The sequence below is a fragment of the Schistocerca americana genome, chromosome 3 (assembly GCF_021461395.2).
Source record: "Schistocerca americana isolate TAMUIC-IGC-003095 chromosome 3, iqSchAmer2.1, whole genome shotgun sequence".
NCBI lineage: Eukaryota > Metazoa > Arthropoda > Insecta > Orthoptera > Acrididae > Schistocerca > Schistocerca americana.
The window spans coordinates 182,875,158-182,892,777 of record NC_060121.1 but is presented as its reverse complement, the minus strand read 5'-3'; the positions used below and the strand labels follow the sequence as shown (position 1 = coordinate 182,892,777).

The following is a 17,620-nucleotide window of genomic DNA, read 5'->3' as shown; positions in this document are numbered from 1 at the left end:
GCTCTGGTCAGAGTGGCTTGTAATTCAAGTCATATGTGCATTATGTGTGCTTACTTGTGTGAATGTGTATGTGTTTTCTTTTCTGTAAAACAATCTGGCCAAAAGTTAAATGTGTAACAGTCTTTTCATTTTGGTTGTCTGCAATTCAATGTGTTAACTTTATGGTGAATAGCTATCTATTCTGTCCTTTTCATAATACTGTTGATATTCCTATGTGGACCTTCATGGTTGTAAACATGTAATTAGTGATGATGATGATGATGATGATGATGATGATGATGATGATGTCTTTTCCATCTGAGAGATAACAGGTAAATAATAATATTTTAGTGTATTAACAACCACATCTCAATATATTTGTGCAAATGTGTTTATTCTTGTTTCATGTGTAATTGTTGGGAACAGTGTCAACATGTAAAACTTTTCTCATTTGAGGCAGACTTTTGCAGTTTCAGTCAACTCTGTTTTGTTTTTTTCCTTCTTAGTTAATGGCCTGCAACAGCAAAAAGATGGCAGTTACAATGTCTCAATATCTTATGTTCTTGCTGTCAAAAGAAAATGAAAATAATATCTGTTCGTTGTGAACTAACTCTATAATATGCTATATAAAATCGTTAGTAATGAATGGATAGAAGGTAGTTAGCAACAGCAATTAGTTTTAAAAAGAAGATGAATAAACTTGCTCTCTTTCAGTGGATGTGTAAAAAGGATTTATTTGAAAGCCAATTTTCTGTCTCGTTTATGTGCCTGTTGATGACTCAAAGTGTGTATTATTTGGTGAGCTGTTACCTTTACTCCTGAATCATTTTCACTGAATCATCAAGTTTTTTTGTAGAAAGAAACAGGATTTTTTTGACTCAGACTAATTATGAAATATTTGTCTTTTTAGGAAATCTTTATCCATTTACAAAACTGCAAGAAAAGAAAGAACACAAAAATAGTTCAGACGGTATTGCACGCAAATTATGTCAGAGGAAAAATATCTAACAATTATTTTCTACGACTCATAAAATCAGAGTGCATTATATACAAGGACAATGAAACTTCAAAAAATGCTATTAATTCCATACAGACACACAAAGACATAAAACACATTAAGCACAAGCATGAGAGTCACTGCTTTTTGATGGACTGCTTTAACTGGAAAGCAGGGTACTTTACATTAGTTTGTCTCATCTGAAAAGAAAATAAAGAGTGAATGTGAAATTATATTCAACCTCTAAAATCTGGAAAAAGGCATGGTTCATGTTCAAAGTAAAGATGTTGAACTGCTCCAATCCTTGTCTTTTTACAGTCTGCGTCATCAACCTGCCATTGAAGATACATTTCAAAATATTTTGATTATCTTTAATATTTGCTTATTAATTCTTGGTCTCAAAAACTCATATAAAGCTATGTACATTGTGTACATCTGAATCGCTTATTATAAGGTACCTCCCCCCTCGCACGTGCATATGCATGCCCACCCACCTACACAGACACAGAGAGAGAGAGAGAGAGAGAGAGAGAGAGAGAGAGAGAGAGAGAGAGGGAGAGAGAGGGAGGGAGGGAGGGGGAGAGAGAGAGAGAGAGAGAGAGAGAGAGAGAGAGAGAGAGAGAACAACCTCATGAAATTTGTACGACAGAGACATGCCTTGGGGCTCCTGCTGTTCAAATTGTATATTAACAACCTTGCTGACAATATTAACTTAAGATATTTTGCAGATAATATCATTATGTATAATGACATCTTGTAGCACTATATTACTTTTATAGTGTCAATGAAGCATACAGAATCTGTTGACTCATAAAAAAAACCTTGTAACAGTGTGTAGGGATATTAAATAGAAATATCCCATAGGTTCAGACATGAGTAAACTAAATGGCAGGTATCAAATTGAAATCACAAATAGAAAGACAACTTAACTTCGAGTTCTTACACATTTGCTAGTAATCTTGTGAAATGCACAAACTGTGCTTCTGCATGTAGGGATTTTGTTGCCTAAGTCCTTAAGAACAGGATTAAAAGTTGTTTCCTTCTTTTTTTCTTTCTGTAAATTCTGACTGACTGCTGACTTTCAGTAGATCTTTTTACAAAGCTTTTAACAATACTGTCTATGAATGCATTTTAATCATCATACTAGGGTTATCTGTGGACATCGGGAATAATAGGTTCCTTTGTTTCTTTAAAAAATGTCCTATAACAGGAACTCTTACAACAATGTTCCATATCCCTGTTGCACAAATTTTTATTTTGCAGCAATGTATCTGTACTGGGATGGGTCCTTGTTTCAGTGAACAACTCATTTGCTTGGAGAACATTATGGCTTTACATTTGTATTCTGGAGCATTGTCCTTACTTGGTACACATGCTTTTCATATGAGACCTAATATTTCTCTTGTACATGAAACTTTACCGTGTAGAAAAACAATGGCATTTTCATATGAAAATATTCTGGAGGCTGGCGTCGAGTGGAAGATGAGGGATCCAGCATTAGCCAGATTTGAGAGAGCTTTGGATGTCTTGCAATCAAAGAAGGAACAAAGAATAGATAACATTCCAGCAGATTTCCTAAAAGCATCAGAGGAGAAAAAATCAAGTTAGTGTGTGGAATACATGAGACTGGAGATGTATCTCTGGACTTTCAGAAGAATATCATCCACACCATCCCAGAGACAACAAGGGTACAAAATGCGAGTTAACACACAATCAGCTAGACAGCTAATACAATCAAGTAATTGACAAAAATAGTTCACAGAAGAATTGAAAAGAAAACTGAGGATATTTTAGCAGAAGTTAGTGTGTCTTTAGGACAGTATACTTACTAATGGAAGCAAAACATAAGAATAATTATTTAGATAAAAATGAATTTTTAATATACCATCAAGTATAAAATAATTTCTCCTATATCGATAGAGACAATCCTTAAGATTTGCAATTGTGAATTTTTAATAGCAATGGAAATACTTGGAAGATTTAATATGAAAAATGTGGAGAAGATGCAATAGACAATAATAATGGCAAGCACTATTCATGTATCAATTATTTATTGCATGTATCCAATGTGTTTCTGTTTTAAATCTTACAAGTATTTTTGTAGCTAATTAAAAATTCAGATTTGCAAATTTTCAGGACAATCTCTTTGGGGACAGGCAAAATTATTTTATACTTTTTAGTCTAATTTAGAACATGCTATATTAAAATTCACATTATTTTAAATAATTGTTTTCTCATTTTTAGTTGTGTATGTGTGAAATTCTTCAATCGATTTCAACATTTTGTTGAGATTACAACAGAGACCTGTGGAAACCCAGGTTTATTTCAGTTTCTCTTAACCTGGCTGAATATGTTGCTTCCTCCTATGCATGTCTTGTGAAAAGACCAAGAGTGTGAGGTCACAAGCAGGCTTACTAGCAGTCGTCCTTCCCACGAACCATCTCAACTGCAACAGAAGTGGCAATGATACACACTGTACCCTCTGCCACACACCTGACAAGAAAGTGAGTTAATATTGCATTGTCATCCAGTTATGAGCTATGTTTAAAATTTCAAGTCTTCAACTCATCTGGAAATTCAAATCAGTTGCAAACTTTGTACTGAAAACACACACACACACACACACACACACACACACACACACACACACACAGACAGAGAGAGAGAGAGAGAGAGAGAGAGAGAAGAAAGTGACCAATAAAAACATGGTAAGAATCAAGACATCTCCGTAAGATTTGCCAACACAGAAAAAGCTTTTGGCACAGTTGAGAGGTACTAGATGTTTGAGAGCATCAGAAAATTAATTATGTGGTACAGGGAATGGCGAAGAATATACAAGAATCAAGAGAGCCATAACAATGAAAGACCAAAAGAGAAGTGCTCAAATTAAGAAGGGTTTAAGATATGGTAAATTCTTTCTCCTGTACTGTTAAACCTGAATATCAAAGAAGGAATGAAGGAAGCCTCATCATCGCTGCATAGCTACTGGTACAGCCATATGAACTTGCTTACTTGTGTCAAGCCTTGGTCTTCCTATGCAATTATTACTCCTCACACTTCTCTTCATTAGCAAGTTTAGGATTCCTTAATACTGGAATATGGGTCCTATCAACTGAGCCTTCTTTTATTAAAGATGATGACAAATTTCTTTTCTTCCAAATTCAGTTTACTACCTCTTCATTAGTTATCCATTCAACCTATTTGATTTTCAGCATTCATCCATAGCACCACATTTCAAGAGCTCCTGTTTTCTCCTTATCTGAACTGTTTATTTTCAATGTATTATTTCCACACAACGCTACCCTCCAGACAAATGCCTTCAGAAAAGAATTTCTAACACATACATTTATATTCAATGTTAGCATATATGTCTTTTTCAAGAATAATCAATGACAATCTGTCATCTCTTTCAGCCATCATCAGTTTTTTTCTACCCAAACAGCAAAGATCATCTATTACTTTCACAGACTAATTCCTTCAACATCAGCTGATTTGATTTGGCAATAAGTTTCTAGCCACCTCCAACAGAAAGAGAATTACAGTGACATCGGCAATCCTCACAGGTGTTTTTTTTTTTTTTTTTGTCTGGACATCGTGAGCACCTCTCTGGATGTAACCAGTTAGCAAGTTACTATGTAACACAAATCATCTGATGATGATCTGAAGATGACTTGTACAGTGTGTTTCAAAAAGGACTTTAAAAGTTTGAAAATTCATATAAATTAATTCACAGTACCTACAGAGATGATTGTAGTATTAATTTGTACAGAAATATATAAAGTTTGTCTCACATAGCTTGCTATTGCCGAATTGCATCGTAAGGAGTGCTAGCGGCAGTTGCGTTAAAGATGGCTGCCTTCACTGGACCCAAGCGTACTAGTAGATGTGTGTTTTGGTTTAAAGAATCTAGGTTGGCGACAACAGTATAGCATAATTTCCGTACCAAATACGCTGAAGATCCTCCTAGTGGGCCTACAGTTTATGAGTGGCACAAATTTTTTGTAGAAACAGGGTGCTTGGTAAGTCAAGGGAAATCATCAAGTCATCTACACACATATGACGACGTCGTTGAGTGAGATTTAGGTTTTCCATGATTTAGGGAAATCACTTAATACAAATGGTGGGACGGTCCCTTTGAAAGGGCATGGCTGATATCCTTCCTCTTCCTTTAAGCATTCCAAGCTTTTGCTTGGAATAATTAAATTCTTTATCTCATTTGTTATCCAATTATTTCTACTGCACCTTATCTCTTTGCCAATTCAGTCCTATGCTGTCTTTATTACTTTGTCTCTTTCGTATTTTACTGTACTTCTTTCTCCAGTCTTTTAAGGATACAGGGTATTTTTCTGGGTCAATATTATGTAAAAATCAACGCCTAATTCTTTTAGGCACTGTTTATAATGTATATGTTTTACAGATTTTTTGTTGACATCAGGTAATGCAGCACACCTTAAAAAAATTACAAAGAAACTGACGCAATTTTTTTTCCAAAATGCTTCCTCAAATTGAGGTACCTTTTAATCCAATGTTATACATTTGAAGGAGACCAAATTTTTGCAAGACATGATGGCTGAGGTAATAGACTTGCATAATTCCACCTATTATGTATATTAAAGGATAAAAATATATCACATCTTACATTTTAATTTTTATAATTTTTTTCCTAGTAAAAATGTTATTTTTTCTATAATTTAGTTGATTCTGCAATAAAGCTAAGGTCTACTACATAAGTATGGACTATTGAAAGTTACAGAAAAAAATTAGAGCATTGCTTTATAAACTTTAGGAAATATCTGTACCTGAATTCTGAAAAAATACAATTTGCGGGAAATTGCGAATGAAGATATGAGTCCAATTAAACTCTGCCTCAGAATATTCCTGAAGCATAGTCTTCATCCTCCAGCATTTCTTCATCTTCAAGCCTCCTCTTGGCATTCCTTTTAGCACTTCTTGCTTCTTTGCCTCCTCTTGGCATTCCTTTTAGCATTTCTTGCTTCTTTGGTAAATTGAAGAGTGAATCTTTCAGCTTCATGCACCCATTGACTGTCACATGCAAGCAATTGATCTTCCATATCAGAGCCACATTTTATGCCTAAATTTCTCAGGACTTCCAACCTTTCTTCAATCCATAATTGAAACATATCACTGCATCTAGTACACCAACTTTTAATGCCTTTAGTTCTACAAAAATATTCTTGGGTTATCTTTCCCATGTGCAATGGTTGGAACTTTCTTTTGTATTCTGAGTGCCCCCATGAAGACATTTACAAAACAGGGTCACTCATGTCTCTAAAAATTGTTTTTTATTTCATTCATAACTGGCTCATAAAGAGAATGCTTATGATGGTATATTTGTACACTTCTTTTTGCCTTTTGGTAACCACACCAAGAATCTGCTGCTTTAAGGCAAAGTCTGTGAACAGGGTGGTCATCTGTGGACAACGTATGAAAGTAGGTGGGCCATACAGCTTTTCTTATTGCTGTATCATCATTCAGAGGTGCAGTTCGTCTAGTGGCCAGTCCATAATAACTCTGAAGGAGGTCTATTTCAGTTTCTGTCAATCTGCCTCGGCCAGACAGAGATTTTCCATCAGATGACAACTTTTCTTTCATTTCGCTTTGTAGCTTCCTCAATCTAGCACCCATCCCCTTTTGCACATGTCCACAACACTCCAGTTCTGTTATCAAGGTTAATTTTATTGAAAGCTTTAGGGTTCCCATTGCCTAAGTACTTCGTATATCTAACATTATAAAAGAGCACTGACCCCGGAAATATTTTTAGAGCTCCATCATACCCCATACCTTCACTGTAACCATCATAATTATCACAACACTGATGTTCAATATGTCCTTCATTGTTACCATGGCAGGTGTGGCAGTACTTACATAAGCACTCAACATCAACTTTCCTTTCTCCAGAGAAGTAGCACTTACAACACCATTCAAGGAACGATATCCTCGATGTTGCCATGTCCCATCAAGTGCAACAGCAATGTCCCTGGTTCCACTAATATTTACAGTTTCTTCTATTGCACATTTCATAGACGCTTTAGACACAACTGTCAAGGCACCTAAAAGTATTTTTACATACTTGCTGAACCTACTGGGAGGACGAGAAAGGTCCACCAAACCATAAAATGTTTGAGCAGCCTTTTTTCCTTTTTCTATTGCACACCTTGCATGCACTAACTTCAAATTCACATAATATTAATTTGCACAATGTTCGAAGTCATTTTCACAGTAGCTTTATTGCAGGATCTACACAGAGCAACTAATTTTGATGCTAAACCTTTCCTGGTACTTTGTTTTTCAGTTATTCCCAGACAGCTTACACCATCACATTGTTTACATTTCACCACATCCTTTACAAAGGAGATAAGATGCCCACTTCAACAACAACAAATCCACTACAAACAGCGTCATTGTTAACACAAAAATTTGAATCACTAGGAGGTGTGCCATGTGGGAGTTTCTTCCGTGAAGAACTGATACATAGGTTGCTTTTAACAGTGTGGCTTGCTTTGTTTGTGAACTGATTACCACGGAATTTCCTTTTATTGAATTTCTTGATGCCTGGCATAGTTCGTATTTATTGCACACTAAAGGATATGTACTTCCACAAAGATAAGTGGCACTTTGGCAAGAAACATTCAGTAACACGTGAACAAACTGCTTCAGCAAAACAAAAGTAAATACAAGCAAAGATAATTATTTACAATTACAGACACTACAAACCTGCACAGTTACAAACATATACAATGTATCATATAGATAATCACTGGAAACAGAAAGTTCACAGTTCTTTTCGAAATTATACTGGTTTCTATAACAGAAATAAGGGGGGTGTGGCGGCATACATGACCATAACATTAAAATTTGGTATATGTAGGCAATTTTTCATTTGAAATCCTATAATGTATATATCAATGTAACCAGGAAAGACTAAGAATTTAACAGACATAAAAAATTTAGATTTTTGCACAATTTATAAGTATCCTGTATCCTTAACTTCCTCAGGTCCCACCTGGTTAATTTCCTACTTTTCTGCAATTTCAGTTTCAATCTGCAGTTCATAACTAATAAATTACAAACAGAACCCAGAACTACCACTGGATATGTTTTGCTGTTTAAAAATCTGGTTTCGAAATTTCTGTCTTACCATGACGTAAAATCAAACAGCACAAAATGAAATAGAATAAGCTGCTACTCATCACAAAGAGGAGGCAGTGAGTTGCTGACAGGCACATTCAAAGTACCTTTAAATGTGGATTGAGCTACCAGTCAAAATCCTTCAGATGTAGAAAAATACACGTTCATGCCCATCCACCCATTCCATTCCTGAATAATAGGAATTGGCCAAGTCTGCAAAATAGTTATTAGTTGCTGCAATCACCTCCTCATTTGAATAAAATCTTTGTCCTGCCAGACATTTCTTCAAATTGGGGAACAAATAGTAGACCAAGGGAGCCCAGTCTGGAGAACGGGGCATTTGAAACGAATTGGAATCCTATTTGCATCAATTTTGCAACCACAACTGCTGAGGTGTGTGCTGGTGCATTGTCGTGATGGAAAAGGACTTCTTCGCGGTCAAATCGCCGGCGTTTTTCTTGCAGCTCAGTTTTCAAATGCTCCAACAAAGATGAATAATATTCACCTGTAATAGTTTTACCCTTTTCCAGATAGTCAACAAGTATTATCCCTTGCAAATTACAAAAGACAGTCGCCACAACCTTTCCGGCCAAGGCATGGTCTTTGCCTTTTTTTTGTGCAGATTCTCCCTTGGTAACCCATTGTTTAGATTATCGTTTGGTCTCAGGAGTATAGTAATGTGTACATGTTTCATCCACAGTGACGAAACAATGCTTTTAAGTCCTGCAGATTCTTCCTGAACAGCTGCAAACCATCCTTGCAACATTTCACACAATTCTGATTTTGGTCAAGCGTGAGCAATTGCGAAACCCATCTTGCAGATAGCTTTCTCATATTCACATGTTTATGCAAAATGTTATGTACCCATTCATTCGAGATGCCCACAGCATTAGCAATCTCGCACACCTTAACTCTTCTGTCATCCATCACCATATCATGGATTTTATCAATGATTTCTGGAGTCATAACTTCCACATGGAGTCCAGAATGTTCAGCATCACTTGTACCCATATGGCGACTCTGAAAATTTTGAAACCACTTATAAACTGTTCTAATCGAAGGTGCAGAGTCACCGTAATGTTTATCAAGCTTTAGTCTCCTGAGGCATTTTGCCTTTCATAAAGTAATGTTTAATCACCAAGCGAAATTCTTTTTCGTCCATTTTTTGACGCTCACTCGACTTCCTTGATTCACACGAATGCCAAACACAAAGAAATAGACCAATATGGCTGAAACTTGGTGTGAGTTCTTTCCAAAGATGCTACTAACTAAACATAACCTCTATACGCGCCAGTGGTGCCATCTCTCGGACTTTGCACGGACTTTTCAAATACCCCTCATATATCCAAAGCAACAAAATTATGTAAAAATATTACAATCAAACTTTTAATTTGCAAGATGGAGTACTATTCCTGCGTGATCCTTATGGACAGAAAATTCTGTAAGTGTTGTAAAATTTTATCAGCCAACTTCCACTTTCATCCCCCCCTTTCCAAGTTCTCCCACTATTTTTCCATTATTTTTCTTTTTTTTACTACCAAATTCCACTCTCACATCAAAACTGAATTTTTGTCTTCTTCAACAATTTAATGATGGAAATCAAATTGTAGACTAACCAATTACAAACTGTCTTGGAAAAGGAAGTAGTTTGGTCAGTTCAGTTCTCACTGGACACAACACTAATGTCAACATTTTTTTCACTGTAATTTCAATGGCGACATTCAGTTTCACAGTAAATGAAACTGACTCTCAATATCATCCAATTTTATTGGGGGTCCTTGTGTCTTTCATGGACTTCGAATGCAGTTTATCTGTGATGTTTCAGCTGTTTCTGGAGGCCATGCATGGTTGAGCTTGGATGTTGTATGGGGCAGTCACGTAAATTATGGTGGCCTTGAGGCTTTTCCTGATGCAAATATTCTGGCTTGGAAGACGTGGAGTATAACAGAGTATGGGACTACTAGTTACGATTCCGTATGGTACATTGGTTCCAGATAAGCTGTTTTCTCTGTCAACTAGAAGAAAGAAGCAGCTCAACTCTGGCGAGTATTTGTTTATTTGGGTGAAAGTAGGCAACAACAATTGCAAGATAAAGATAGTAGGTGACTGTATGCTGTATTATAGACAATAAACTTGACTTTAAAAAATAATAAGACATTACACACACAGCAAAAAAGAAACCTATTGGGCCATGATAAATGACCCATCCCAAGTCATTCAGATACTGATTCACCAACAAACACCGACACCTGATACCTTCCAACCTACCATAGGACCCAGCCTAAGCAACAGATCATGTCGTCACCACAAACTTCGTTCAAAAAATAATAAAAATTACACTGATAAATATTCTCAGTGTTGTGTTTTACCACCATAAACACATTTGCATAACATCATGTGTCCTATGCTGCGATTGGCTGATAGAAGCAAACCGACTTGGCATGATGCTGATTTACATACCTGTGTACTGAAGGGCAGTACTGGATGATTTTCGCATTTATACTTGTGTACTACAAAAATAGGCATTAAACTGATTAACCACATGAAAGTTCTCTCCAAACAATATAGTTTTTGGTATGTTTGTTGTGCAAAAATATCGGGAAATCTCATGCCACTGAATAAAACATTACCTGTATTTCAAGTTACAAGCAAAAACTGCCTCATTTATGGAGATTAAGTCAGTAAGCTTTTGAGACATATGAAGGCAAAAATACATAAGGCAGAGACGGAAACAATTAACACATTAGGCTGCACCTTCCAATTAGGCTGACAACCCTCATGGTCATGTATCCAAACATTAAGTCTGTGTACACGCAACAACCATGGGATGATAATGAATTCTACTAACGTTGACATGGAAAGATTCTATTATGTGCACCTAGAATGATGGGTCTCAGCCATTTCAGATATCCTGGAAGGATGTAAATCCCTTCAAAATTTAGTGCAAAAAAGCAACTTTCTGTTTCAGTAGGATATATGCACACTGTAAAAATCTGTTGTTGTGCTGAAGGCAGTTTGTCTTCTGTGTTTAAATTTGACTCTGGCTGTTGTTTCCACACTACAATGGAGTATTGTCAGATTGGTGGCATAATGTCTCAGAAGACAACTTTAAAGATAGGATAATGCTTTCTTTTGGAAACTTTCAATGGTGTTTGGTTGCAAAGATAATTTTACTTTAACTGGTTGGATTTAATAGGTTCAATATACAATATTTATTTTTTAATAATGTAAAGAAAATGATCTGTGATGCCACAAAATATAAAGCAATTGATAGGTGCATCTTCATTTTCAACACAACACTGACAAACAATGAAATAAGGTAAAAATAGGAACATATGGTTCATCAAAAATAAGCCTTCAGAAACTAACACCACAACAGCCAAAAAATATTGCCGCAACTAGCAGCAAATAACACTGAAGTTGACATAAAATAACATCAAAACTGGGGAAAAAATTAGAGCACATGTGGGGCATGAGGGGGCCAGGGGGAAACAAAAGATGAACAAAAATAGCACCAAAATTGGCCATAAAATAAAACAATTATTTCTTGTCCCTACTACTAACTTTGTTATAACGCAGTAGCATCTATTTTGTTATAGCACACTGGGTGATTACCTAACATCTCACCAAATCACTGTGGGCAAATCAAGCAATCATATGAACAGGAACATTACAAAAGATAATGTGATTGCATTCAATTAAGCTGTTAATATGTGGTTATATCATACAATATGCCAAACTTTTTTTAAATCTATTTCCTGTCATACTTCAAAGTGTGTTCAAAATGGTGGTGATTATCACACAGGACATTGAAAATTATAGATAGCACGCATGCATAGAGCCATACAGCATGCTTTATAAAGAGATTTTACATTAAGCTGTGTGTGTGTGTGTGTGTGTGTGTGTGTGTGTGTGTGTGTAGGGGGGAAGGGGAGGAGGGGGGAGTAAAGACAAAGAATATACCGAAGAAAGAAGACTGACCTTGAAGATCTCACCAAGAGTAAAATACTGCTGCCAAGCATTTTTATCTGGAGGCTGCACTTCCAGTGACCTCCTCGTCAAGTAAATGGCATCATCAAGGTACTGCAGATTAAACAGCACCCGTGCCAAATTAAGCAGCACCTGTAAATAGAGAATAATTACAAATAATGAAATCTGAGAAGTAATTATGTTACAGCCTATATGGCAGAACTAAAAAAAAATATTTCAGGAAGAAAACTATTAATACTATCCAGCCCTCAAAGATAACCCATCAGTTGGCCTAGGTGAGACATATTGGTCACTTGCTGCAAGTAACTGAAGAACTGTGTCCCACAACTGAGCTTTGATCATTCCAATTTCCCGATGAGATAGTATCAGTTGAGTGCTACAGTTATCTATTAAACACCTGATAGTAATTACTCACCATGCATTGAAAACAAAAAATCCTCCTTCAGAGGAATAGACTTTTGTGGAAAAATTGTATCTCAAAGATTGAACACTGTAAAATTTGTGAACAGAGGTCATAATACAGACTGTAACACTTCTGCATTTAGGTTAAGAAACTTCAATAATAAAATATTACATCTTAGCAAATACTGTCTAGACTAAACATGGCATAAACCACGGAACAACAGAATTCTTCAGTTTAATGGTCTGATTATTTGTATTAGGCAAGCAGTATTAAGTGACAAGATAGAGATTTTGCTGCAGCCTCTGGGTCATTGCTCTCTCATCAGAATGGTTAAGTGGGCAGGCCCACATGTTGCCACGGCTGTTTCAACTGTGCTGCAGAAGTTTCGCTAGGAACACCATGCAATTTCCATAATTTTGGTACCCTGAAGAAAGACGTTCATCACTACTGATACGTTTTAGATGAAGAGGTGCTTGCCTGGGTACAATCATGGTTCCATAGGTAATCACATACATTTTTCCATGAAGGCACTGACCGTCGTGTCTCATAGCGGAATGTATTAGAAGTTATGGCGATTACTTTTGAAATATTATACAGTTTGTCTATTTTTTTCCACCTGTCTCATTTTCATCAGACTGCCTCTCATATAAATGAAACATGTTCACTGTGTTGGTATAGAATAATCATCATGCCAACAGTTGCAGCAACTGCTGTGAGTCCTCAGTAATATTTGCGAACTTAAGTACTCTGTCTCCTTTTTTACCCAAGAACAGACTCAAGTGGCAAGAGTTCAAATAAATGATCAGTGGCGGAGACTCACAAGTCAAGTTTCTGAGCATACAGAGATGTTGAGTTTAGAGATGATGTCATAGGACCAGCTGGTGAGTTTAGAGTGAGTGTATTGAGTTTGTTTCTGATCTCTAATTACTATGTGGGTACCTCGTAAAAACTCTAGACATAACAATATTCCTTTAGTTTTTTAACTGATTTGTGTTTAAAATTAAAAACTAATTACAAGGTATATTCTTTACACAGAAAGCCAAATGTTCTGAAAGGTCTAGCACTAGATCTAACATGTCATAACTTCTTGTTCCATAACTCTAGCTTGTAAGTTTTCCATTGACACACGACTCCTCCACTGAGCAATGACACGACTGCACATGAGGGATGAGGAAGACTGATGCAGTATGCAGCAAACATGCCTGACTTGTCAGTAACTTCATCTCCACATGCACTGGCAGTCAACAGGGCGCACAACCCTCCCATGTCATGGTAAAAAGAGAAGGGTGTTCAGCAGGTACAACAGCTGGATTCAACTTTCTGATAACCAGCAGGGTACTCTAGGAGACAGTGGAGTACAATGTTGATCATCAGCTAATCAGTGAATGTTGCCCAGTGTTCATATTCGTGCGATTTCCACTAATCTCTGTCCGTCTCTGTAGCTGATTGGTCAACATGGATGGCTACAATGCAGAGGACCTGGATTTGATTCCTGGTCCTGCCAATGATTTTTCCTTCATGGGGTACTAGTACGGGGTGCACTCACATCCAAACCTCCAGGTGTCAGACACTCAGATCAGTACCAAACGTTGCAGGTCAATGGAGTATCAACCAAAACTCTAATTTAGTTTGTACTATGTGCTGTCATCCAGCAGAATGGGCATAAATGTTAATTAAAAGTAACACCAGAACTACAGGGCAAATCAAAAGCATGATTGTGTGCAACTAACCCATGTTGCTTGCCTGGGGAAATGGTAGAGTGATAGATCCTCCTACAGGATCAAATCCCAATAACTTTTTCTTCTGCATTATATGTGAAAGTGTTATATGAGATAACATGTTTATAACATGTAAAAAGGCTGTTTGGAGTTTACAGCAATGTTCTCTTGGCAGTCTGCTTGCGTGTCGTTTCTTTGGCAGTAGTAAACCTATAGAGTGAATTTGTAGTTTCACAGAATATACAATCAGAAGAGAAAAAATAAAGAAACAATTGCATCACACAAGTGGAAGTAATAGTAGTAATAATAACAAACAAAATAAAAAAAAATGATAATAAGTACATAATGCTCAACTAACGAAGTGGAATCAGGCTGCCAAAAGAAAATTGGCACAGACTAAAAAAAGTCCTTTTACATTTCAGGAAAATCTTCTCCCATATAACAGTTTCACACATAAACAGTTAAACAAAATTGTCATCAACTGGGTTTGGAAGTGCGACCTCTGGTATGACGACGAATGGTCTACCTTCTCACCCCTGAGATCTACAATACAGTCACTCACAGATACACTTTTGCTGTGCTCCGAAGTTCTGGTGATATTTTTCATTACCGTTTATGCACATTCTACTGGATGACAGCGCACAGCATGAACTAAATCGATGTTTTGGTTCGTACTCTATCAACATAAAATGTTCGGTAATGATCCGAGTGTCTGACATCTGGAGGTTTTGGTGTCAATTTCATGATGCCAACCGAGGAGCAACTCTAATGAAAAGTAGGAGTTCCATGATCTGGAAAGTTGGCAACACAACCAGGAGAGCAGAGTGTTCACTACATGCCCCTCTACACTACATCCTCACAGCTCCGCAAGGTAGAGAATTACAAGGCAGCCAGTCAACATCCCTTGAGTTTTCAAAGCCTGGAGGAAGACCTTGTTACCACTAATATTTCAAACTGAATGAATGAACACTGACAAATCACTTTCACTGGTAATATGCATTACCTTACTGCTGATCATCCTACGCAACTTCACCATTCAGGTTCTTTGGATACCAACTTTCAACACTGGTTTTTCCAAATGCCAGAGATGAAAACTGGCTCTCCATCATGCGTGTGGCTTTTATAATCTGACTTGTCACATTCATATCAGACACTGTGCAACATCTGAATCTATTCAAAAGCTGTGAATATTGACAGAATAAATTTCCCTGCTTGTGTTAACTAAAGTGAATCTTATACATTCTCCCATATTTCACATTGAGAAAGGTTGTGTGACGTGAAGAGCAGACATCATCATTTGATACCCATCTCCAAACCAATGAGTCAAAAAGATAGCAAAAAATTACCTGTCTTCGAGGCATAACACCCCCTCATGCGAATAGCAAAGGTTACAAGTGCACGCTACATACATAAATATTTTTAAACCATTTAAAATGAAACTATCATTCTTACCTCCGCATTATGTGGTGAGACTGCTAGGGCCCTTCTAAAGCACTCTATAGACTTTTGTGCATCACCTTTAATTCTCCAGAAGTTTCCTATCTGGTTGTAAAGTTGTACAGACTTTGGTTTCTGAAACAGTACAAAAACATTGAGCACACTGATTCTACCCAGACAATCTGTCATTCATAATTATGCTAATTGGTTACCCAGCATTGCTCAGTTACTTGTGTGTCTGAATATTTTATTAAATAGGAAAAGGTAAATCTATATGCACAACAAAAATGAACTTCGCGTGTTTACATGTTTTTAAAAGTATAAATACGTTACACAAATTATACATGAAAATGATTTACAATTTCATTGTAATATTAATTTTAATCAAAACTTTATTACATACTGCTACAGCAAGAGCAAACACGATTTATGGAACATAGTACTTTACAGAGCAACACATAAGATACAATGAAGTACAGGTTGTGCGTAGCACTGAACGGACAACAGTAACACAGGTTACAGAATAGGCTGAGCACTCGTTTGCGATCGCTTAGATAATACTGTTTTTTTGGCGGCTACCAGAGTGTGCCAGGGGGCCAATCCAGGTGGCCTCTGTAAGTGGGCCTGTGAACTGTATGGATGCACGATCTCTGAAATCGCATGCCTCATGAGTGAAGGTACGTCACACACAATATTCCACACCTACACTTACACCCACCTGTGTAGGTAACTTATTATAATGGAAATCACCAGTAACATTAACAACACTGATTTAAAATTAACATCGGGTAGTTTTCAATTACTTTTGTCTGCCATCTCTTTCTAACACCCTTTCTAATCCCTGCCTCTAGTTGTGCTACAGGTTTTGACTTCAATGTTTGCATCTCTTCATTAGCCATATCTGTCTCACTTTTACAGTTTCAATGGGCATATTAATTACAGTTACTGCATGATATCTGAGCTGGTTAGCTCATGATTCATGTAACATATTTTAATGCAGCCAATGTAATGGCATGTATTTCTGAAGAAGATACTCATAGGAGTATCAGAATCTAGGCCATGTTTGTTTATTTAAACTTCTGGCAACAGACTGGCTGTTCATTGTACAAATGCTTATATCCCAATATGATGTTTGTGTGCATGTTTCACAGGGGAAACACTGCTGCTGCTTGTAGAGAATACGACTGACTATTTTCTAACGCCTGAGTACCAGATTCAAGTGTGTTTATTCATATTTTCACTAAACTGCGTGAGATTGATGGAGTGCCCTGTAGTAAAATTTCATCTGAAAGTGCAAATGAACAAGGTGTGGATGAAGCAGAGGACATTAATAAGTCCTTCAAAGATTACATAGAGATTTCCACAAACAAGTATATGGTGGCCATTATGTGTGCATGGCCTCTGTACTTATCATTTATAGCAAATTCAGCACTTTCTAAAAGGAGATGAAGGTAAGCTATTAGAATTTTCTCACTGGCTAACCGCATATTGCTGTGAAATCCCATTAATACTGTTCAATGATGAAGCCACTTTCACTCAGGGTGTACCAACAACACTTAACTCACATCGGTGATACAATGAAAACGTACATGCATCTGTGGAAACACATTCTTTCAAGAGCGTATGTGTCTGCTATGGCAGGCAAACAGTTGATTGGATCGGTTGTGTTATCCCATCATGTTACAGGGCCTCGGCACATTCTAGTCTTCAGGTGACATCTTTTAATCCTAACATTCCTTGGAATATGGATCAGTAGCAACGGTCACCGAGGATGCTGTATCTTACTCCTTTAGATTTTTTACCAGTGGAGTGGTTGATAGCTGTTGTGGTAATGGAGATATGAGTAAGTCAAGTGATGATCATCATATTGTGGTGGTCACCAGGACATCTGTTGTTCGCATGAATGCATTTTTCAAATGAAAAAAACTGAGATTTTTCTGTAATGCT

The 17,620-nt window shown here is 36.9% G+C and overlaps 1 protein-coding gene across 1 annotated transcript in view; it reads right to left on the bottom strand.

The window, feature by feature from the left end:
* The window catches only part of LOC124605381, a 112,535-nt gene that overhangs the window by 36,728 nt on the left and 58,187 nt on the right, over positions 1-17,620 (bottom strand). Inside the window, exons 3-4 of the mRNA XM_047137021.1 lie at positions 15,689-15,808; positions 12,107-12,247 (exon numbers count right to left, since the gene is read on the bottom strand). Coding sequence (XP_046992977.1) covers positions 12,107-12,247; positions 15,689-15,808 — 261 coding nt within the window. The remainder of the gene's footprint in view (positions 1-12,106; positions 12,248-15,688; positions 15,809-17,620) is intronic.